Raw genomic sequence first — 22,089 nt, 5'->3', positions numbered from 1 at the left:
TGGATAAAGCGAAGTTCAAAACTCTTGTTTCATTTTGTTGACATATTATAGTCAAAGGTTTGTACCGAGGGAATTTTGGATATAGGGTTAGGGTTCCAATCTCTTCGGAACGGGGATGCCGGCAGGGCTGTCCACTGAGCCCCATCCTGTTTGCTCTATTTATAGAGCCACTTGCTCAGAAAATCAGGGAAGACCCAGAAATTATGTGAATTTCATTTAAGGGAAGAGAATATAAGACATGTTTATATGCGGACGATATTCACGTGACTTTGTCTGATCCCGGTACCAATCTTCCTAAGCTAATGTCCTGCCTTGACCAATATGGTTTCTATTCAGGATACAAACTGAACATAGAGAAAACTCAAACATATATACCATTATACAAACATATATAAAACATTATATCTGCCAAAAGATAAAGGAGGGATGTCACTCCAATGTTTGGAGGACTACTACGAAGCAGCACAACTGCAGTATGTAGTCTACTGGTGTAAAGAGGATTATGATGCAAAATGGAGGGAACTAGTGTTGAACAAACTTGACATCCCTCTCTGCTGGGTGATAAAACCCTCAAGACCACATGCTCAAGTAAACTAAGTGACCTTACAAAAAGCCCCCTTAGTATCTGGTTCAAAGAGGTTTGTAATTCAGACTTAGAGAGGAAATCAAAGTTATTAAGGTGGGTTGAACATGACAGTGATTTCGTACCAGCATAGCTTGATATGAGATTTAAAGAACTGCCACAAAATGGCATTACTTTGTATTGTGTAATTTCATCTGATACTGGACTGGACATACAGTTTCCAACATTACAGGAAAACCATGATTCAGACAAACAAGATTTCTACAGATATTTGCAGCTTAGGAATCATTTTTGAAATATTTAAATCCCAAAGGAAGGTGACTTGGACCTCACTGACATTCTCATTGATGCATATAAAGGTAAAATCCATAAGAAAGTGGTGTCTAGAATATACTTGTGCCTGCAACTTTAAAAAAACATTTCAATATCATGTGTCAAATGTAACTGGGAGAGGGAAGCAAATATAACTTTGACAGAGGACGATTGGATAAACATATGTGAAATAAACTCCTCCAACACCAGTTCAGGGCAATGGGGGGAACTTGCATGGAAGAATATTATCAGGTTTTTTATCACCCCAAGAAGAAAATATCTATAGCGTGGCAGAATAGAATGTAATAATGTGATGGCTGACCACTGTCACATCTTTTGGTGTTCTCCAGTCATTCAGCCGTACTGGCTAGTTGTGGTTAAGAAAATAAATTCAATTCTTGGTTTTGGCATTGAGTATAATTTTCAGACTGTATATTTGTCTAATTTACCAGTTGATCTCAATCGCCAGGATAAGTATCTTCTTAAGATATAACTGAAAGCCAGCAAGAAATCAATAACAAGGAAATGGCTTAACAGGTCAGCCCCTGGCTTTTGCCTGCCAATATATTTTATTTCCGCCGGTGACCTGAATGTTCAGGATTGTTGGTTTGATTTACATGTTTCGTAAAACTTTAAAACTTTGCATTTAAAAATAAAGTAAAAAATAAAGTACCATGCAGTGGTCACATACACTTCTCTTCTCTCTTCAGATGCACTTTTTTAAACTATCTTTTTATTGAGAACAAGGTACAGGAAGACAATTATAAAAAAGGACAATAGTTTGGGATTTTTCACAGAACCCCACCCCAAAACAAAGAGATTAAAAAAAGAAGAGAAAGTGGAAGCAGCTAACTTTAAAGTAAAGCTTGAAAATAAATGAGGAGGCCATGCTTGCTGTGCAACATCATGCGTCACCCCTCAGGATCAAGCACTTATGCATTCATGAATAAGTTTGTTTATGAAAGACATTACTGGGTTCCAGGTGTAATAAAAGAGGTCTTTGACCCTCTAAAGGGGCGTTCAGACCAAACGCGATGGACGCGAATGGAGCAGCAACTCTACATTGAAAATCAATGTAAATGGCGTGATGACACACGATTCAAGCGCCGGCGGTGCAAATGAAGCGTCTGAAGCGACGTGAATAAAGTTGAAAATATCCAACAGCAACATCCGACATCCAATCAGCGACGAGTTCAAGCTGACGACGTCACTTCCCTCACGTACGGTTGTTTACGGTCGCCCAGAGCAACATGGAGGAGAAGCTGATAGTAGCTGTCTGTGGGCACCCGGTGCTGTATGACACCACTGCAGTGTTCTACAGGGACAAACTGAAAAAAAGAGGAGGCGTGGGTGAAAGTCGATGTGGAAAGAGCGGGTTGAGAAATATCGGTTCAAAAAAGGAGCGGGCAAGCGCGTCGTCTTTTTTTTTTTTTCAAGCAAAGCGAATGAAGTGAATGACGCGAATGAAGCGAATAGTCCAAAATGATCAAGCAGCGCGATAGAAGCGTCTGAAGTGATTGTATTCGCGTCTGTCGCGTTCAGTCTGAACGTACCATTAGTGTGTATTTGATCTTTTCAAGACCTAAATGGAGTATAAGGTACAATTCACATCCGCCTTGGGATAAATTCTGGCCAGCCTAGACTTAGAGAGGTGGGTACGGTGCAAGACTTTAAACTGGATTACACCTCGCCTAGTTCATGAAGTTGTTTCATTAACTCTCTTCAGAGCTTCAGTCCAGGATTCCTCAGGTATTACATCCCCAAGCTCCTCCTCCCATTTCCCTTTAATTATATTGAGAGAGGTGTAAATTGGAGGGAATTTGGAAGATGTCATCTATAGCAGTAGGTTGAGGTGCATTGGGGAAGTTTGAATCTAGATTTTGCATAAAATGTCAGATCTGAAAATATCAGAAATGACTTGAGCCAGGGAGGTTGAATTTTTGAAAGAGATGACTAAAGATAGAGAATACAAATTTGGAGAGGCCAAGTCTTTTCCACAGGGCAAAGGTGTTGTCTGATCCAGGCGGGACAAAAAGATGATAATCACAGATAGGAGCCAGATGAGAGAAATCTGTTAAACTGAAGTGGTTTCAAAATTGTGACCAAATTCGTAAAGTACTGATAACAACATTGTTAGAGGTATAGGGCGGAGTAGACAGAGGGAGACTCGAAGTAACCAAGGCAGGGAGGGATGTCAAAGTGCACAACTCATTTTCTGTTTCACACCATGACAGCTTGGAGCATGAAGCCAGTATGATTTTCTGAATACCAGCCAACCAGTGATAGTGGAGCAAATTTGGTAATTTTATAATTTTATCAATGGATTGAAAAAAAGAATTTGGGGAGAAATATAGGGAGACACTGAAAAAGATTGCGGAATTGGGGTAACATGTTCATTTTAATACAGTTGATCTTGAGAGATTAATGGACCTCCAATTCTATAAGTTGTTTCTTGGTTTATCAGTGAGGGGTGTCAAGTTATCTTTGTATAGCTTAGGGAAAGTCTGTGTAATATTGATTCCTAAATATCTAAAGCCAGATTTAGACAGATGGAATGGCAGGCCCTTTTATGGAATTGCAAAAGTTGGTTGTTCACTGGAAGCACTTGCTTTACGTAAGTTCACTCTTATATCCTGAAAAGATACCAAATCTATGCAACACCTGGACTATGTGGTAAACATACCGCACCGGATCAGACACGTAAAACAGTAAGTTGTCGGCATATAGAGCCATCTTGTGTTCCCTCCCCCATCTAGAAATTCCAATTATTTCCAGGGATGATTTCAGCATGATAGACAGAGGCTCAATGGTGAATGCAAACTAAAGTAGACTTAGTGGGCACCTGATGTGTCCCTCCTAATAGTGAAAAAATTTAGATTGCTTCACATTCATGACCATTGATTCCTTTGGTGAGGCATACAGCAGTTTAATCCAGGCAATAAAAGTTGGTCCCAAACCAAAGGTCTGCAGACACTCAAACAAATACGCCCACTCCACTCTATCAGACGCCTTCTCTGCATCTTTCAGGGAGATAACCGCCCCCCCGCCCCCCGGATGCAGGAGAAAATATGACATTAAGAAGGCTCCGAATGTTAGAGAAGGACTGACGACCAGTCATGATGGGTCGATATGATCCACATTGTGTTCTGTCCTTCCTGGGTTTCAGTATAAGAGTAATGGATACTTCAGTTAGCATCTGCGGCAAGGCCCCAGTACCTAGCGTCATTAAACATTTCTAGAATAAGTGGCGCTAATTTGGCAGAAAATCTTTTGTAGAATTTAATTGCATATCCATTGGGACCCAGGGCCTTGCGGCAAAATCAAATTTGAAATGTCTGTTAGTCGAGAGTGTAGTTCTAGTTCTGCTTTATGGGTGGGACTGATAACACGGCTGTTTGAATTTGTAAAAAAGTTTTGCATATCGGTATCATCACTGGGTGCTTCCAAGGTATAGAGTTTTGAATAAAATGCCTTAAAGGTATTGTTGATTTCGAGGGGGTCTGTAGTAAGCGCCCCGTTTTCTTTTTGTATTTGTGTAAGCTGTTGATCGGAAAACTTACATTTTAATTGATGCGCTAGCAGTCTACTAGCCTTTTCACTGTGTTCATAGACAAAGCCTTGTGATTTCAGTAATATATGCTCTGTCTTTTCAGACCATAACAAGTCATATTTGGTTTGAAGATCCAGCTTATTTTTATAGTGTTCTGGAGTGGGAGAGGCCGAGTATTGAGAGTATGTCAAATATTGAACTGAGAAGTTGTTCTTGTTCTTGCTCCCTAGCTTTATTCACCCTAGATGTGAAATAGATAATATCCCCCTTTATTACCACTTTAAGAGTCTGCCAGAGCAGGGAGGGGGAGATATTGTTGTTGTTGGTTTCTAGGAAATTATCAGTGGCTGTTGAAATTATTTTGCAGAATCCTTCGACTATCAGTAATGCAGTATCAAATCTCCATGGGGCCCGGTCAGAGGAGTTAAGTGGAAAGGAAAGATCTAATATTACTGGGGCATGGTCAAATTCAATCATGGTGGAATATCCTATGTATTTAATAAAGGGGAGTAATACCCCTTTGTTAAAAACATATGATTGAATCCGACCACAGTCTATAAAAAAAAAAAATGATTCTGCTATACAAATGGTGAACATGTAGAAAAAAGAGAATACTTTACTGTGAGGGAAGCAAAAGCGCCAGGGGTCAAAACATCCAATTTGGTTCATAAACGATGACAATGTTTTCGCCATTTTGGGGGGGATTTTAATCTTTGGGCTGGAACAGTCAAAGGAAGGGTTAATTGTACAGTTTGGGTCTCCTCCAAAAATTAGGGAGCGTGAGTTTAAGTCAGGTATGGATGAAATTACTTTTTCTATAAATTTCTCATCGTCCCAGTCGGGTGCATATATGTTAACCAACAGGACAGGTTTGTGATAGAGGGACCCTGAAACGATAATACGGCCATGTAGGTCAGATATAATGTTTGTAGCAAGAGTGTTTTTTTTATGAATTATGATTGCTGCGCCACGTGACCTGGAATTGAAACTTGAATGAAAAATTTGGCCAACCCACAGATTTTTTAATCTGATGTGGTCTTTAACCTTTTTTTTTTTTGCAGCAAAACAACTTCACATTTTAAATTTAAGATTGGCAAATATTGTAGCTCATTTTACAGGCCCGTTCAAACCCTTGACATTCCACAAAATAAATCTTACATTTGTCCGTCCTGTACTCCAATTACTTTCTTGTGTCCTGTTCATGGTCTACTAGATCTATCAGTAATGTTTTGTGGAATACATGATCTGCTGCTTATCTGGAGTTTGTCTGTTTGTGCTGTAACTTGAGAACAATAAAGATCTGACAGTTCAGTAATGACACTTTTTGATCTTGTTTGTGTTTTCGGTCACGCTGAAATCATTTCATTGAAGATAATCTCATCTTCTGCTTCCTGTTGGTTTTTCTCATTACATGTGTTTTATTGTGAAATGTGCCGACAGGAAGCTGTGCGTCATGTTTCCGTTAACTTGCCGTGTCTCCAGCAGTCTGTGGACTGTTGGATCCGGATCATGGACCCGGTCTTTGAGCCAGTGTGTCCTCTGCTCCTCCACCTGCTCTGACCTCCAGCTCCACACGCAGAGCTCCAACATGCTGCAGCCGGGAAACGAGTCATCTGCCTGGGCTGACCTCCGGGAGACGAACCGGTCCGAGAAGGCGGCGGAGGGCGACGTGACCGGGCCGGAGGCAGTGGTCGTGCCAGTGGTGTTCGGGCTGATATTCGTTGTGGGGGTGGTGGGGAACTCTGTGGTGATGGTGGTGATCGGGAGGGTGAGGTACAGTGGCGGAGGGAGAGTGAGTGGGGGCGGTGGGGGAGGAGGGGTGAGGCGCCCCGGCAGCCCGACCAACATCTTCATCCTGAACCTGAGCGCAGCGGACCTCCTCTTCCTCCTCTTCTGCGTCCCGTTCCACGCCACCATCTACTCGCTGCCGCAGTGGGTGTTCGGAGCCTTCCTCTGTAAGTTCGGACACTTCTTCTCCAGCGTCAGCATGCTGGTCAGCATCTTCACCCTCGTGGCCATGTCCGCGGACCGCTACGTGGCCGTGGTGCGCTCCCGGAAGGCTCCGTGCGTCCGGAGCCGCAGGAACGCTCTGGCCGGGGTGTGCGTCATCTGGACACTGTCCCTGCTGTGTTCGGTCCCGGTGGCCCAGCACCAGGTCCTCACCAGCCACCCCAGCGCCCCCAACAGCACCTTCTGCTGGGAGCAGTGGTCCGGAGCCTCCAAACGCGCCTACAGGGTGACGGTCCTGGTACTTGGGTACCTGTTGCCGCTGCTGCTCATCAGCTGCTGCTACACCAGGGTCAGTTCAAAAAGGAGCTCATTTAACAGGATAATGTTTGACTGCCCCTGCTGTAAAACATGATTAATAACGACACAGGGGCCAAAGTGCGCGCACGAAGTCCTGACGCTCATAAAACTGTGCGTAAAACTGACGCCAAGCGCACAGAGACGACACGGGGTGAACACCAGGGGGAAGTTTCAAAATAAAATAAAAGTAAGTCAGGCGTGTAAGAGCGCAGACTGAACTGGGTCACTCCGGACACAGAGTGACAAAGTGCTGCTGGGATTTTTCAGAATACCACATGAAGTGGTTGAACAGTTGCAGAGCGGAAACCATCTAAATGTCCTCACTTGTACAACACGTACCAGAGTTTAATGACAAATATTTTTATGTCAATTGATCTGCTCAGCTCATCTCTATGGCAACAGTCCTCACTGAACATGAGACAAATGGTCAGAAGAGAACTGATTTGGTTCAGAGACTTTTTTCATGTGGACGACTAAAGTTGACCTATTAGTTCAATAAATACTTAGTAATAATAATTCTAAGCGAAAAGAAAACGAAACGAAACGAAACAAATTCACTAATTTCAGTTCTTATTGATGATGTATATGTTAGTAAGGAGCTTCAGTTCACCGACACATCAGACAGTTTACAGCTGGAACCACTTCACTGATCATTAAAATAGTTCCTCAATCATTTTCATTTAAGAAAAAATATATTTACTGATCAATCGTTTCAGCTCTAAAACACATAGATAATGTGACAAATCAATACACTGTTTTCAGATCCAACAATGATTTGACTTTACATTGACAATAAATACATATTTTAATCATTCAAGAACCACCAGATATCAGTTGTTTCATAATTCAGTATTCAGCGTTTCAGCAGGATTTTTCCTGATTGATTTTGATAAAGCAGGTGTGGGCTCTAACAGGTGATTCTTCGTTTTTTTTCTCAGTCGACCGACTGATCTGAAACACTCCGTCGTGGTTTTTTCTTCTGTTGTCAGTTATGTTCCAACATCTGTTCAGACCCTGCTGTTGACTAACAGATGGACCATGTACAGATTTTTAATCTGTACTGACGCTGTTAACAAATCTAAAATAGTATTTATTAATTACTTTATTCAGGATATTTGTTAAAAGTCTGCAATCAGTTGTGTGTCCTTGCTCTTAATATGCAGGCACACTTCCTGTTTTAATGTCTCTCACTGTTCAGTTCAAGTGGATTCAAACATTTTGTATTGACAGACTTTCTGTTTAGTGATGAGCTCAGTAATTGATTCTCTGTCACTGTTTGTGTTTCCCTCAGGTTTTATTTCATCTGCATAAAAAGATGAAGAACATTTCCAAAAAGTCTGAGCGCTCCAAGAGAAAGGTACAGTTCCTCCTCCTCCTCATAAAACTGTGTGTTCAATTTGACTTGAACTTGAGTGTGGCTCTACTTTCTGTCTCTGGCTGTCTGAGGGTGTGGACTCTCCGGCTGATTGGTTGATTGATGGAGTTATTGATAAAAACAGTTGCTGCTCACAGGAAACATCCACACCCTTCACAGCTAATCAGCAGTCAGCATTCACTCTGATGAAGAACATTAGTCATCATATGTGTGACCATTAGCACGGTTAATGATGATGATGATGATGATGTTTCATTCTGAAAGCTGATTGTATCCTGAGAGAGGGACAGGAAGTTACCAGCTCTGCAGTCTGTTTCTTCTTTGTCTTCTTCTGCCACTGTGCAAATATTCAAAGATGTAACTTCCTTTGAATCCAATGTGCTTTTGTTTGTTACATCAACATCACTGAGAGCCACTCACATCACCACACATCTCCACCCTGGTTATAAAAGCACAGAAAAGGTCCCAACACCAACAGAAACTTCAGCTTTTACTGAGCAGCAACAGAGATAATCCTGACTGGAAACATCACTAACTGTCATAGTTCATCACAGCAACAGATACAGAAGCATCTGCTGCACCTGACAAGATACAAAAGCATCTGACAACAGATACAGAAGCATCGGCTGCACCTGACGACAGATACAAAAGCATCTGACAACAGATACAGAAGCATCTGCTGCCGTCTGACAACAGATACAGAAGCATCTGCTGCTGTCTGACGACAGATACAGAACCATCTGACAACAGATACAGAAGCATCTGCTGCACCTGACGACAGATACAAAAGCATCTGACAACAGATACAGAAGCATCTGCTGCACCTGACGACAGATACAAAAGCATCTGACAACAGATACAGAAGCATCTGCTGCACCTGACGACAGATACAAAAGCACCTGACAACAGATACAGAAGCATCTGCTGCACCTGACAACAGATACAGAAGCATCTGCTGCACCTGACAACAGATACAGAAGCATCTGACATCAGATACAGAAACATCTGCTGCACTTGACGACAGATACAGAGGCATCTGCTGCTGTCTGACGACAGATACAAAAGCATCTGCTGCACCCGACGACAGATACAAAAGCATCTGACAACAGATACAGAAGCATCTGCTGCTGTCTGACGACAGATACAGAACCATCTGACAACAGATACAGAAGCATCTGCTGCACCTGACGACAGATACAAAAGCATCTGCTGCACCTGACAACAGATACAAAAGCATCTGACAACAGATACAGAAGCATCTGCTGCACCTGACGACAGATACAAAAGCATCTGACAACAGATACAGAAGCATCTGCTGCTGTCTGACGACAGATACAGAACCATCTGACAACAGATACAGAAGCATCTGCTGCACCTGATGACAGATACAAAAGCATCTGCTGCACCTGACGACAGATACAAAAGCATCTGACAACAGATACAGAAGCATCTGCTGCACCTGTCGACAAATACAAAAGCATCTGACAACAGACATAGAAGCATCTGCTGCACCTGACGACAGATACAAAAGCATCTGACAACAGATACAGACGCATCTGCTGCACCTGACAACAGATACAGAAGCATCTGACATCAGATACAGAAACATCTGCTGCACTTGACTACAGATACAGAGGCATCTGCTGCACCTGTCAACAGATACAGAAGCATCTGCTGCACCTGTCAACAGATACAGAAACATCTGCTGCACCTGTCAACAGATACAGAAGCATCTGACATCAGATACAGAAACATCTGCTGCACTTGACGATAGATACAGAGGCATCTGCTGCATCTGTCAACAGATACAGAAGCATCTGCTGAACCTGTCAACAGATACAGAAACATCTGCTGCACCTGTCAACAGATACAGAAGCATCTGCTGCCGTCTGACAACAGATACAGAAGCATCTGCTGCTGTCTGACGACAGATACAGAACCATCTGACAACAGATAAAGAAGCATCTGCTGCACCTGATGCCAGATACAGAAACATCTGCTGCACCTGTCAACAGATACAGAAGCATCTGCTGCCGTCTGACAACAGATACAGAAGCATCTGCTGCTGTCTGACGACAGATACAGAAGCATCTGACAACAGATACAGAAGCATCTGCTGCACCTGACGACAGATACAGAAGCATCTGCTGCCATACCACCAGACTACAGAGCAGCTTCATTCATCAGCGGTTCATCACCACTAGCCAATTTGGTGTCTTTTTGGCGGCTAGGTCCATGGATTTAGACAGAAGGCAGTATATATTGGGGGTCTGTTTTGGTCCGCCAATTTGCCACCTCAGAGGGAACACGGTTTTCTGCCTCCATTGGTATGTTAAAACGAGTCAATGTCAATGTGCCGGCCCCTGCATGAGGTGGGCGGAGGTGTCGATGACCTGCACTGTTGTGCAACCCACAGCCAGGGAGTTTTAAAACTAGGAAACAGCTGATAACAGCAATAAGTCCATCACTTCATCTGCGGATGTCAAGATGAGCAACTGGACAGCTACTGAGATCCAGGAGATTCAGCATCTCCTCGGTCTCTGTAGCTGTCTTCGTTGTCCGCTTGTTGTTGTAGCAGGAAGCCACAAACGGTCACTACTTTCAAATTAAAAGCCCCCCGCTAAGAACCCAGTTCTAAACGCCAAAGGGGTGCAATGTAAAGCTCTTAGTCTGAAGACAAATTCGACCTGCTTCACTGTTAACTGCCCAACTTTGTGCTTCACATCACGTCACATGATTGTTTACGCCTACCCCAGAGACGGCCAAGTGGCAGCTTTTTGGAAAAGAAGGAATATCACACCTCCCTTTTAGATAGACAAGGCGGCACATTGCAGCCTTTACCTTGCTGCAAATGTGCCGCCTTTTCTATCTAAAAGGGAGGTGTGATATTCCTTCTTGCTACTCTGACAGGTGACATCTGTCCAACATCACAGGATCAGAGAGACGTTGGGGAGGCCACCAAGGTTGACAGGAGACAGTGAACAGACGTTCTGAGCAGCAGATCACAGATCAGTTTACAGTAGGAACAAAGGCTGCTGGGTAAATATTTAGACAGCAGGACTAAGAATAGACAAGATTCCCTCAGACTCTGACTGATTCAAGTTCATTCTCAGCAGAAACACTCTGTGCAAACAACCGCACACTTGCATCTTGTAGACAACATCAGATACTCATCTTTATATTTATTTAACTTTAATACATTTATGACAGTGTTTGATTTCTGCAGCAGCAAATATGTTCTAGAGAAACAGAATGTGACCTGTTTTAATCAACATGATGAGGAAATGTGTGTAATAACCTGTCAGTTATTAGTTTTCCTGCTGACAGTAATTCATGAGAAAGGTCTTCACGGGTGTGTTGACTTCTTTATCAAGCAGCTGAATCACATAAAACACATGAAGTCATATAAAATGACTGATAGCAGGACCTGAGACTTTATGATATTTGAATTGTATTTGCAGCATTTATGTGTTGACACCAGAAATATTAACGTGAGATTCATGAGGTGACATTCAACATATCAAATTAAAGGTGATGACATGTTCATGTCAGCCCAATAAAATGCTTCCATCTGTTCAAACTAAGTTTCCAAATGTTAAGTTTTCTGTTTCATGTTGTTATGTCACTGTGCTGATGGTCAGGTTAGGTTCAAACACAGACATCTCCTTTTGAGGAAAACCTAATGTTTCATCTTAAAATACCTGATTCTGTGTGTCCACGAAATCAACTGGAAAATGTCCTGATGTCTCCTTTGTTGGGACCCACAGATGAAGTCGTTCTTTGTGGATTTCAAAATGGACTCTGAACTGAACTCAGTGTCACAGAATTCCCCATTCTTCACACCTAGGTGCAACATCCAGGTTTGAGCTACTACTGGTCAGTGACAGCCCCCCTCTGACCAGGTAGTCAAAACTCCAGAGCCTTAATTGTTCCTCCTCTCTCACTTGACGTCCTCTACTCCTTTAACTTCTGATCTTCAAGCTCTCTTCTCCACCTCCTTCCACGTGCCTGCCTGCTCTCATGATCTCTTCTTCTGGGCCTAACGAGCTGTGGAGAGCTGAAAGCTGTATCTGCAGCGGCCCAAAGAACTTCTCCTCACTGCAGCGACACGAAATATTCCAGATCAGCTATCACCAGCAGCTGCAACACAAAGCTGACCAGCTAACTTCACAATCTGAGGAACATCAAGCATGTTAGCACCGAGCTGCTATCCTGCAGAGGAAAGAAGCGAACTGTTTCCTCCTCTGCTGACTTTCATCAGACCTTCACAGCAAGTACAGCTTGTTCAACACTAGAGTTCAAACCTTCTCCTGCAGCCACCAGCACCTTTTCTTCAAAGACTGGTAATGCTGAACTGGGCTGAGATAGCATAGCATAGCACAGCTAAACACAGGACTTTAAACTGGGGTTTGTCCACTGTTCTGTGTGACCTCAGGTCAGTTATAGGTAGTTTGCTTTCCTAGACGGCTAATTCGACATTAGTCTTCACACAGACTCGGAGTCTCTGCATGCACACACACACACACACACGCACACACACACACACACACACACACACACACACACACACACACACACGTTAGTTAGATTGTGTGTTTTCATCTTTGTGTTGAATAAAACACTCTTGAACCTTCTTGCTGTCTATTTAATGTTGTACAAGAGTGAATGTTGCCAACCTCTACACTGTCAATAAACTACATACACTCCAAAATCCTTCAACCATTAGAGCCTTTATGGTACATTTGGATGTAGTTATTAAGTTAATTATTAATCAGAGTTATAAACAGTTTAGTACTTTTGTATAAGACCAATTTAGTAAATTTGCCATGTTTTCCCTTCTACAAGGGTGGTGCTCCGAGGTGATCTAATGTTAATTGGATCATATTATTTATTATGATTAATAATTATCCCTGATAATCATTCATTATTATTGATACTCAAATTGAACCTAAATCTCCTTTTTAATGTATTGCAAGGCCCAAAACCTTATAATATCCAGCGATTTCACAAAAAGCAAGTGAAACAAAAAGTGTCAAAGTTGGTCTGCTGAAGTTGAGACGATCCCGAGAGCTGGGACATTTCATTTTAGTCCCTGAACATCAGTTCTGTTGTCAGTGTCTCAGTTTGTCCATATGAAGTGGACAGACAGTCTTTCCCCCTCTGTCCTCCTCCTCTATTTGCTTCATAAAGCTCTGATTCTTTTCTCATCATCCATCACTGACCCACCTGCAGTCTGACACATTCACACAAGAATCTGGAAGATTTCTGGATCTGTCTGTCTGTGACAGGCCAGGGCGGATATTTCACTTCACTTCACTGCTGGTGGGACAATAAACAGAAAACATTCCCAAGAGCAATTCCTAAGGGGACACCCTGAATGTTTTTAAGCACAAGCTGGAATATTCTAGTGTCATTTGTGGGTACAAAACCAGGTGACCTCGGGACACGTACAGCCCTGTTTGTTGCCACTGGAATAAGAAACAATTTTATTTGTATTTCGAACTCAAACCAAATGTTTTTTGTTCTTAAACCTAAAACACTTTTCTTTTAAGTTACACAGAGATTGGTGTGTGAGGTTCAGGCTGATTGACAGTGGACCAAACCACTGTGAGGCATATGTATGTGGGGGGGCACTGCTGAAAGAATAACAATTGTTCTTCATCTTTAATTAGTGCCAGTGTTTTTATGTACATTCACATTATATGTCTTCACAAATAAAACTTATTGAGGGGGACAAAACTCTCTTTTTGCTACAGAGGAGGAGCTTTAGCTCTGTGGGTAGAGCTGGTGGACTAGTGATAAGAAGGTTGCTGGTTTGAATCCTGCAGTGATTGGGGAGTGATGACATTTCTGGTGTATTTGGGGAATGTTCAGAACTTTAGTATGTATACAGTATATTTAGCTTTATTGTAATGTTTTTTTTATTATATTTTTTTTATTTAAATTGTTAATTTATTCTTTCTTTCTTTCTTTTTCTTTCTTTCTTTCTTTCTTTCTTTCTTTCTTTCTTTCTTTCTTTCTTTCTTTCTTTCTTTCTTTCTTTCTTTCTTTCTATCCAATCTATCTATCCAATACCTCTCTATTATTGTCTCTATTTTTTTAGGCTTACTCTTGTGCTGCTACTTGTTTCCCTCTGTACTGCTGTGTTACTTTCATATTTCTCCCATGGGAGATCAATAAAGGAACAATCTTCACCTTAAAGCTGGTCTTTGAACACAACGTCGTACCGATTCAGGCTGATGTTCTCTGTGTTCTGCTGCAGACGGCTCAGACAGTTCTCCTGCTCGTCGCTGCATTCACCGTCTGCTGGATGCCTCATCACATCATTGCCATGTGGGTGGAGTTTGGGACCTTCCCCCTGAATGATGCTTCCTTCGCCTTCCGCATCGTCGCACACTGCCTGTCTTATGGGAACTCCTGCGTTAACCCCGTCCTCTATGCCTTCCTGTCTGAGAATTTTCGTAAGGCCTGTCACCAGGTCTTCACCTGCCACTTCCTGTACCGGCCGCCACCCAACAGCGAGGTGGTTCGTTTCCGCATGGAGAACTTCTCTACCACGCACTCCACCATCGCCATATGAAGGATGGAAACGATGGGATGTGTCTGGTCAGAGGCTGATGGAGGAGGTGCACAGCAGCATTTAGGTCACAGGACACCAGGAAGGCTTGTGATTGGCTGCTGTAGACAGGCTGAACTTATCAGGTTGTAGAAGAACAGAAAATGACTGAGTGAACATAAAGCCACAGGACACCTTCATGATAGGACAGTTCAAACAAACATTCATCAGTTTCAGTTTGGTAAAGATTCGATTTTTGTTTTAAATCTTTTTTATCCTCTGAAGAGGTCTGCAGGAACATCACACTTTAGACCTCACATGAAACATTTCATGCTTTAAAAACCAGAGTGTTTCTCCATGAAGGAACACTGACTGATCCTTCAACTGATTCTGTGCTGTGCATGTGAGTAGACGTTACTTTATTTTAAATAGGTTTATGTGTTTTATGATGTTGTATGTCTTCAACCAGAGATGAACCAAATATATCAGGTTTCACTTTCGTCCCTCATGTTCTCATGAGGTGAAATGTGCCTTCTGACTCTCTGTACATTGTCTGGAAACATCCTGAGAAAGCTGATGCTGATGTTAGTGTGGTTATATCCAAACATATCTAAACATGCAATGATAAGTGCTGAGTACAGAGGACCAAACCTTACAAATAGATACATCCAGTTAGATAATGTTTGCAGGATAAATGATAATGTTAAAACAACTGTGTAATTAAAAACTGTCACATCGCGGTGAGGTTGTCTTGTCTTTGGGATCTGTCTTGTGAAATTCTTGTTTTATTTTGAAAGTAACTTTCCTCTCGTTTCAGATCACGTGCCCTTCCTCCTGTGTCCCTGGTCTGACGTCATCCCTAATCCCTGATTGTTTGCACCTGTGTCTCCCTCCCTCATGTGTATAAAGTCTCTGTCTTCCCCTGTCTGCGTCGCCTAAGTATTCGTCGTCTTGTCGTTTACTCCAGCCTAGAATCACAGCCCTTGAACCCTCGATCTTTGATAAGTATTATCTTGTTCTTGTTTTTCTGTTTATTGTACTCTTGAGAGAGTGATTTTATTTTGTAAATTTCGGGTTAGAGTTTGTGTTGTAGTTTGTTTTTTCCTAGTGATTTTCTTCCTCCCTCGGGAGCGCCTTTTGTTTCTTTTTGTCATTCTTTTTGCCAGAGTAGAATTAACTTTCATAGCCTTGAGCCATCCTCCTTGGAGTGATTTTCTTTTGTAAGTTTTATATCTCAGTATATCAGAATAGAGTAGGTTTTCCTCCTTCTGGAGCGTTTTTTGTTATTTCGTGTTCTGTGGTGTTTGTCCTGTCTGTCCTTGAATTGTTTCACAGCTTTGATTGATCATCTCTTCTGAAGAGTCATTAATCAGAAAAATAAAGACTCGATTTTACTTCTGCTATCTGCATCTGAGTCCTCTCTTTTGTCTCAAGCCTGACAGTATACTTAGGCCAGACATGGACTCAGCGGAGGCAGAGCGACTCTCAGAGGTTCTACGCACTCAAGAAGCCCGTCTGAGTCGGCAGGAGGAGTTTCAGACCGCCATGGCAGCCAACATGGGGCAGATCACTTCTCAGCTGCACGAATTGTTGAGCCAAGTCCGTCGACCCAGTCCTGCACCTCCGACTCCGCCCGCTCCAGCCTTCCCAGAAGTTCCGGTGCACTCCGGAGGCGCCTCCTGCAAACTAGCGCCCCCGACCCAGTACACCGGGGAACCAGGACTCTGCCAGACGTTCTTGATAGACTGTTCGCTTCATTTCGAATTCAGACCACAAGCCTTTTCGAATGAACGGGCTAAAGTGGCATTCATGATCTCCCACCTGGCAGGGCGAGCCAAAGCCTGGGCTTCGGCTGAATGGAGCAGGAGTTCCGTGATATGTGAGACCGTTGCCGATTTTCAGACGGCATTGACTAAGACTTTTGATCCGGTTTGTTCTAGCAGAGAGAAGGCTCAGGAACTCAGCTCTATAAGACAAGGTAATGACTCGGTGTGTGATTACACGATCCACTTCCGTACGCTGGCCGCGGAAAGTGGGTGGAACAATACTGCACTATACGATGTTTTCCTGAAAGGATTATCACCTGATATTCAAGACCTTCTCGTACCCCTGGACCTACCCACGAGTTTAGACGAGCTCATCGCCCTCGCCATCCGCACGGATAATCGGCCGAATCAACTCCGAAAACAGCGGGTGGAGAGACGGGGAGAATACCATGGAGCTACAGCTACGCCAGAGACAAGATGGCCGACATCGCCGAGAGCGCTTCCCGACAACGCTACGAGCCGCAATGAGGAGGAGCCCATGCAGCTGGGAAGAACCCGGCTTACACCAGAAGAACGCCAGCGGAGGCGCCAGGAAGGAAGGTGCTTTTACTGTGGGGAATCAGGTCATCTCGTCAGTGCTTGTCCTGTCAAGAAAACTCGTGGGGTGAGTTCCAACCAGGTCTCCAAGACCGCTGTCCGCATACTCACCAAAGTCAAACTTGATTCACAATATGATGTAGAGGCGATGATTGATTCAGGAGCGGATGAAAGTCTGATGGACTGGAATCTGGCTCAAAAATTACACCTAGAGTGCGAACCTTTAGCCAGACCCATCCGAGCTCGCTCCCTAAACGGGGCAGACATATTCGTCATTACTCATATAAGTAAACCTGTCCAATTGACCATTGGTAATCACCATGAGCTGATTCAATTTCATCTCTTCACTTCCTCATCTCACGCTTTGGTTTTGGGGCAGCCATGGCTTTTCTTCCACAACCCACACATCGACTGGAAGAGCGGGCAAATTAAAGGATGGGGAAAAGATTGCATTAATCACTGTGGTTCCGACCGAGTTGCTGAAATAAACCTGTTTTCTGCCGATCCTGTCACAGACCCAGAATATCCGGACCTGACCTCGGTTCCCACCTGTTATCATCATCTAAAAGAAGTGTTTAATAAAACTAAAGCCCTGTCTCTTCCTCCTCATCGCCCCTATGACTGTGCAATAGACTTGATTCCCGGATCCACCATTCCTAAGGGGCGACTCTATTCCATCTCCGGACCTGAGCGACGAGCCATGAACGACTACATCTCGGCGTCCCTAAAAGCGGGCCTAATTCGTCCTTCGTCGTCTCCGGCTGGAGCCGGGTTCTTCTTTGTGGAAAAGAAAGATGGGTCTCTCCGACCTTGCATTGACTACAGCCCATTGAACGACATCACCGTCAAGAATTGCTATCCACTGCCTCTGATGACATCAGTGTTCAACCAGCTCCAACAGGCTAAGGTTTTCACCAAACTTGATCTTCGAAATGCATATCATCTAGTACGCATCAGAGAAGGGGAGGAATGGAAAACTGGCTTCAACACTCCCAGCGGTCATTATGAGTACTGCGTCATGCCTTTTGGTCTTACCAATGCCCCTGCTGTTTTTCAGGCTATGATTAACGACGTATTGAGAGATTTCCTGGACCTGTTTGTGTATGTGTATTTGGACGACATATTAATCTACTCTCCTAACATCACTGTACACCAAGATCAGGTAAATCAGGTATTGAAAAGACTTCTTGACCACCACCTGTATGTCAAAGCTGAAAAGAGTGTTTTTCATGCCGAGACTGTCTCATTCCTGGGCTTCATTGTAGCCCCTGGAAGAGTACAGATGGATCCGGCTAAAGTAAGCGCGGTGGCTAACTGGCCCACTCCAGACAGCCGTAAGAAGGTTCAGCAATTTCTGGGTTTTGCGAACTTCTACAGACGGTTTGTCAGGGGCTTCAGCGCTACAGCTGCTCCTCTCCACGCTCTTACCTCCACCCAGGTCGCGTTTCAGTGGAATCCCAAAGCAGAAAAGGCGTTCCAGGAACTCAAACGACGATTCACCACAGCACCCATACTCACCTTGCCAGACCCGCAACGGCAATTCGTGGTGGAGGTAGATGCCTCGAACGACGGTGTAGGAGCAGTACTCTCTCAGCGCTCAGAGAAGGATGGCAAGATGCATCCCTGCGCATTCCTGTCGAGGCGGCTGTCCCAAGCAGAAAGGAATTATGATGTCGGCAACTGAGAGCTACTAGCAGTGAAAGTTGCGTTGGAAGAATGGCGACACTGGCTAGAGGGAGCCGAACATCCTTTCATTGTCTGAACTGATCACAAGAATCTTGAATTTATCTGTAAGGCTAAAAGATTAAACTCTCGCCAGGCCAGGTGGGCTTTGTTCTTTAACCGTTTCTCTTTCACTTTGTCTTACAGGCCGGGATCCCGAAACGTCAAACCTGATGTCCTCTCTCATCTCTTTGATCCCGAGCCTAAGACCAAGCAGACCGAAAATATCCTTCCACTGAATTGTGTGGTTGGAGCGGTGTCTTGGCCTATAGAAAAGGAGGTAAAGCACGCAAACGGTGGAGTCCCGTCACCTAAGGGCTGTCCAGACAATTGTTTGTACGTCCCGGCTGAATTGCGCCCACAGGTGATCCATTGGGCTCACACATCGCTGCTTTCCTGTCATCCGGGAGTCAAAAGAACCATGTACGTCATCTCCCGGAGGTTCTGGTGGCCAGCTATGGAGACGGAGGTCCGGGAGTACGTAGAGGCTTGTTCGGTCTGTGCATGAAACAAGACATCATCGAAGGCTCGTTCAGGTCTCCTGCAACCGCTTCCCATTCCCTCCAGACCGTGGGCAGACATCTCACTGGACTTCGTTACAGGGCTCCCAGTCTCCCAGGGGAACACCACAGTCCTCACAGTGGTGGACAGATTCTCTAAGATGGCACGTTTCGTTGCACTGCCCAAGTTACCCTCTGCTAAAGAAACCGCAGAGGTCATGATGAGCCAAGTCTTCAGAGTCCATGGATTCCCGAAAGACATTGTCTCGGACCGGGGGCCCCAATTTGTGTCGAAATTTTGGAGAGAATTCTGCAGACTGATCGGAGCCACAGCCAGCTTAACGTCAGGGTACCACCCGGAAGCTAATGGCCAGACCGAACGCCTCAATCAACAGTTGGAAACCGGCCTCCGTTGTGTGGTGCACCAGAATCCCTCGACATGGAGCAAACACCTGGTCTGGGTAGAGTACGCACACAATTCATTACCCACTTCTGCTACTGGTCTTTCTCCTTTCCACTGTGCCCTAGGTTATCAACCCCCACTGTTTCCGGACAATGAAAAGGAAGCGTCGGTTCCCTCAGCCTATGCCATGGTTCAACGTTGCCGACGCATATGGGCAGCCGCCCGACAAACACTGATCAGACAAGGAGATCGAGTCAAACGGATTGCAGATCGAAAGAGACGTCCAGCCCCCGACTATCAACCCGGACAAAGGGTATGGTTATCCGCCAAGGATCTTAATCTCAGGGTCCCATCCAGGAAATTGGCTCCACGGTTCGCGGGGCCATTCACCGTCACCCGGAATATTGGCCCTGCTGCAGTTCGTCTACGCCTGCCTCGGTCCCTGAGAGTACATCCCACGTTCCATGTCAGCCAAATCAAGCCTGTAAAAGAAAGCAGGATGGTTCCTGCTTTCCTCTCGTTTCAGATCACGTGCCCTTCCTCCTGTGTCCCTGGTCTGACGTCATCCCTAATCCCTGATTGTTTGCACCTGTGTCTCCCTCCCTCATGTGTATAAAGTCTCTGTCTTTCCCTGTCTGCGTCGCCTAAGTATTCGTCGTCTTGTCGTTTACTCCAGCCTAGAATCACAGCCCTTGAACCCTCGATCTTTGATAAGTATTATCTTGTTCTTGTTTTTCTGTTTATTGTACTCTTGAGAGAGTGATTTTATTTTGTAAATTTCGGGTTAGAGTTTGTGTTGTAGTTTGTTTTTTCCTAGTGATTTTCTTCCTCCCTCGGGAGCGCCTTTTGTTTCTTTTTGTCATTCTTTTTGCCAGAGTAGAATTAACTTTCATAGCCTTGAGCCATCCTCCTTGGAGTGATTTTCTTTTGTAAGTTTTATATCTCAGTATATCAGAATAGTGTAGGTTTTCCTCCTTCTGGAGCGTTTTTTGTTATTTCGTGTTCTGTGGTGTTTGTCCTGTCTGTCCTTGAATTGTTTCACAGCTTTGATTGATCATCTCTTCTGAAGAGTCATTAATCAGAAAAATAAAGACTCGATTTTACTTCTGCTATCTGCATCTGAGTCCTCTCTTTTGTCTCAAGCCTGACAAAAACAGTGAAATAAAAATAGTTACAACAGTTGAGTTTTAAATTGACATACTACATTTTTGTCATTCACTTCAGGAACTTTTGTAGTCAGAGCTGTCGGACACTTTTGGTTCCAGAAGCAAACAAATATTTATGAACATGTTATTGGGTTTACACATGTAATCAATTATTTTACAGAGCTTCTTCAGAGAATCTTTGTTCAGTTTAGTTGTCACCAAATATTTATCTGTTTCATTTATTGATATGTAAAAATTTCTCCAATGGATTCAGACTGGTCCTTCTGAATCTGTACGATATTAGATGTGAAGATTCTTTGTGAATTAAACATGAAATGACATCAGAACCTGTTTGAATCCCAGTGCCAGCAGGTGTGATCTGAGTGCCAGCAGGTGTGAATATATAGGTGTGTGTGTTGTGTGTAGTAAGTGTTGTAAGTAAGTGAGTGTAAGTGTGTTGTAGTAAGTGTTGTGTGTACATGTGTTGTGTGTCCTGTGATCATGAGTGTAGTTCTACTGTAGACACTCGTGTTTAGACACTGTTCATCAGAATCCGCTGCCAGTCTTCACATGACCACTAGATGGAGCCAAAGTAAAGTCTAAACTCCACACAGACTTCAACAGGAAGTTCAATTCAGGACTCCGACTTGACCCAGCGGTGCTGTCACAGTGTAACACCTGGAGCACGCCTGTATGTCACTGCAGCCAGCTGAAGTTATGTTGTGTTCAGACCTTCTAGTGGAAGCCAGTAACACACAAAACATTTCACTGCCACTCATCACAGAGCAAAGACACGTCTGTCTGATCCGATTAGTCACACTGAGTCTGTGAGGGACATCTGTCCCCTCTGGACGTCCATCCGTCTTCGCCGGACAGACCACAGACTGGAAGCTGAGGCTGAAGCTGAAGCTGAACTCCAGGAGAGAGAGGTTCAGTGCTAAAGGAGAGGAGGCCGATCAAAGGATCAAGGTGAGATCAAATAAAAACGAGCTGAGTCTCTGGAGGACATCATTATCTGGACACAGTGTTTAATGATAAATATACTACATATTCACTGTCAGGTCCTCAGTGTGCAGAACACTACACTACAAACATACACCCATCAGGCATCACATTATGACCAGTGACAGGTGAGGTGAAATAACACTGACTATCTCTTCATCATTGCACGTGTTAGTGGGATATATCAGGCAGCTGGTGGACATGTTAGAAGCAGGAAAAGGGGCCAGCGTAGGCGAGTTTGATAAAGGCCAAATTGTGATGCTAGAGGACT

The 22,089-nt window shown here is 43.9% G+C and overlaps 1 protein-coding gene across 2 annotated transcripts; it reads left to right on the top strand.

Moving 5' to 3' along the window:
* The first annotated feature begins 5,917 nt into the window (after positions 1 to 5,917).
* On the top strand, positions 5,918 to 19,277 carry galr1b (galanin receptor 1b). Of its 2 annotated transcripts, none has more exons than XM_037095627.1 (4): positions 5,918 to 6,744; positions 8,044 to 8,109; positions 14,390 to 17,113; positions 18,916 to 19,277. In XM_037095627.1, the coding sequence occupies exons 1-3, from the start codon at positions 6,034 to 6,036 to the stop codon at positions 14,705 to 14,707; spliced, it is 1,095 nt and encodes a 364-aa protein (XP_036951522.1). In that variant the 5' UTR covers positions 5,918 to 6,033; the 3' UTR covers positions 14,708 to 17,113; positions 18,916 to 19,277. The 2 variants fall into 2 exon arrangements, with proteins under 2 accessions (XP_036951522.1, XP_036951521.1); XM_037095626.1 differs by lacking the exon at positions 18,916 to 19,277 and adding an exon at positions 17,562 to 17,700.
* Positions 19,278 to 22,089: the final 2,812 nt, after the last annotated feature.

This window comes from Acanthopagrus latus, chromosome 4 (assembly GCF_904848185.1).
Source record: "Acanthopagrus latus isolate v.2019 chromosome 4, fAcaLat1.1, whole genome shotgun sequence".
NCBI classification, from domain to species: Eukaryota; Metazoa; Chordata; class Actinopteri; order Spariformes; family Sparidae; genus Acanthopagrus; species Acanthopagrus latus.
The sequence above is the reverse complement of the archived record's forward strand: the minus strand, read 5'-3'. Positions and strand labels throughout refer to the sequence as shown.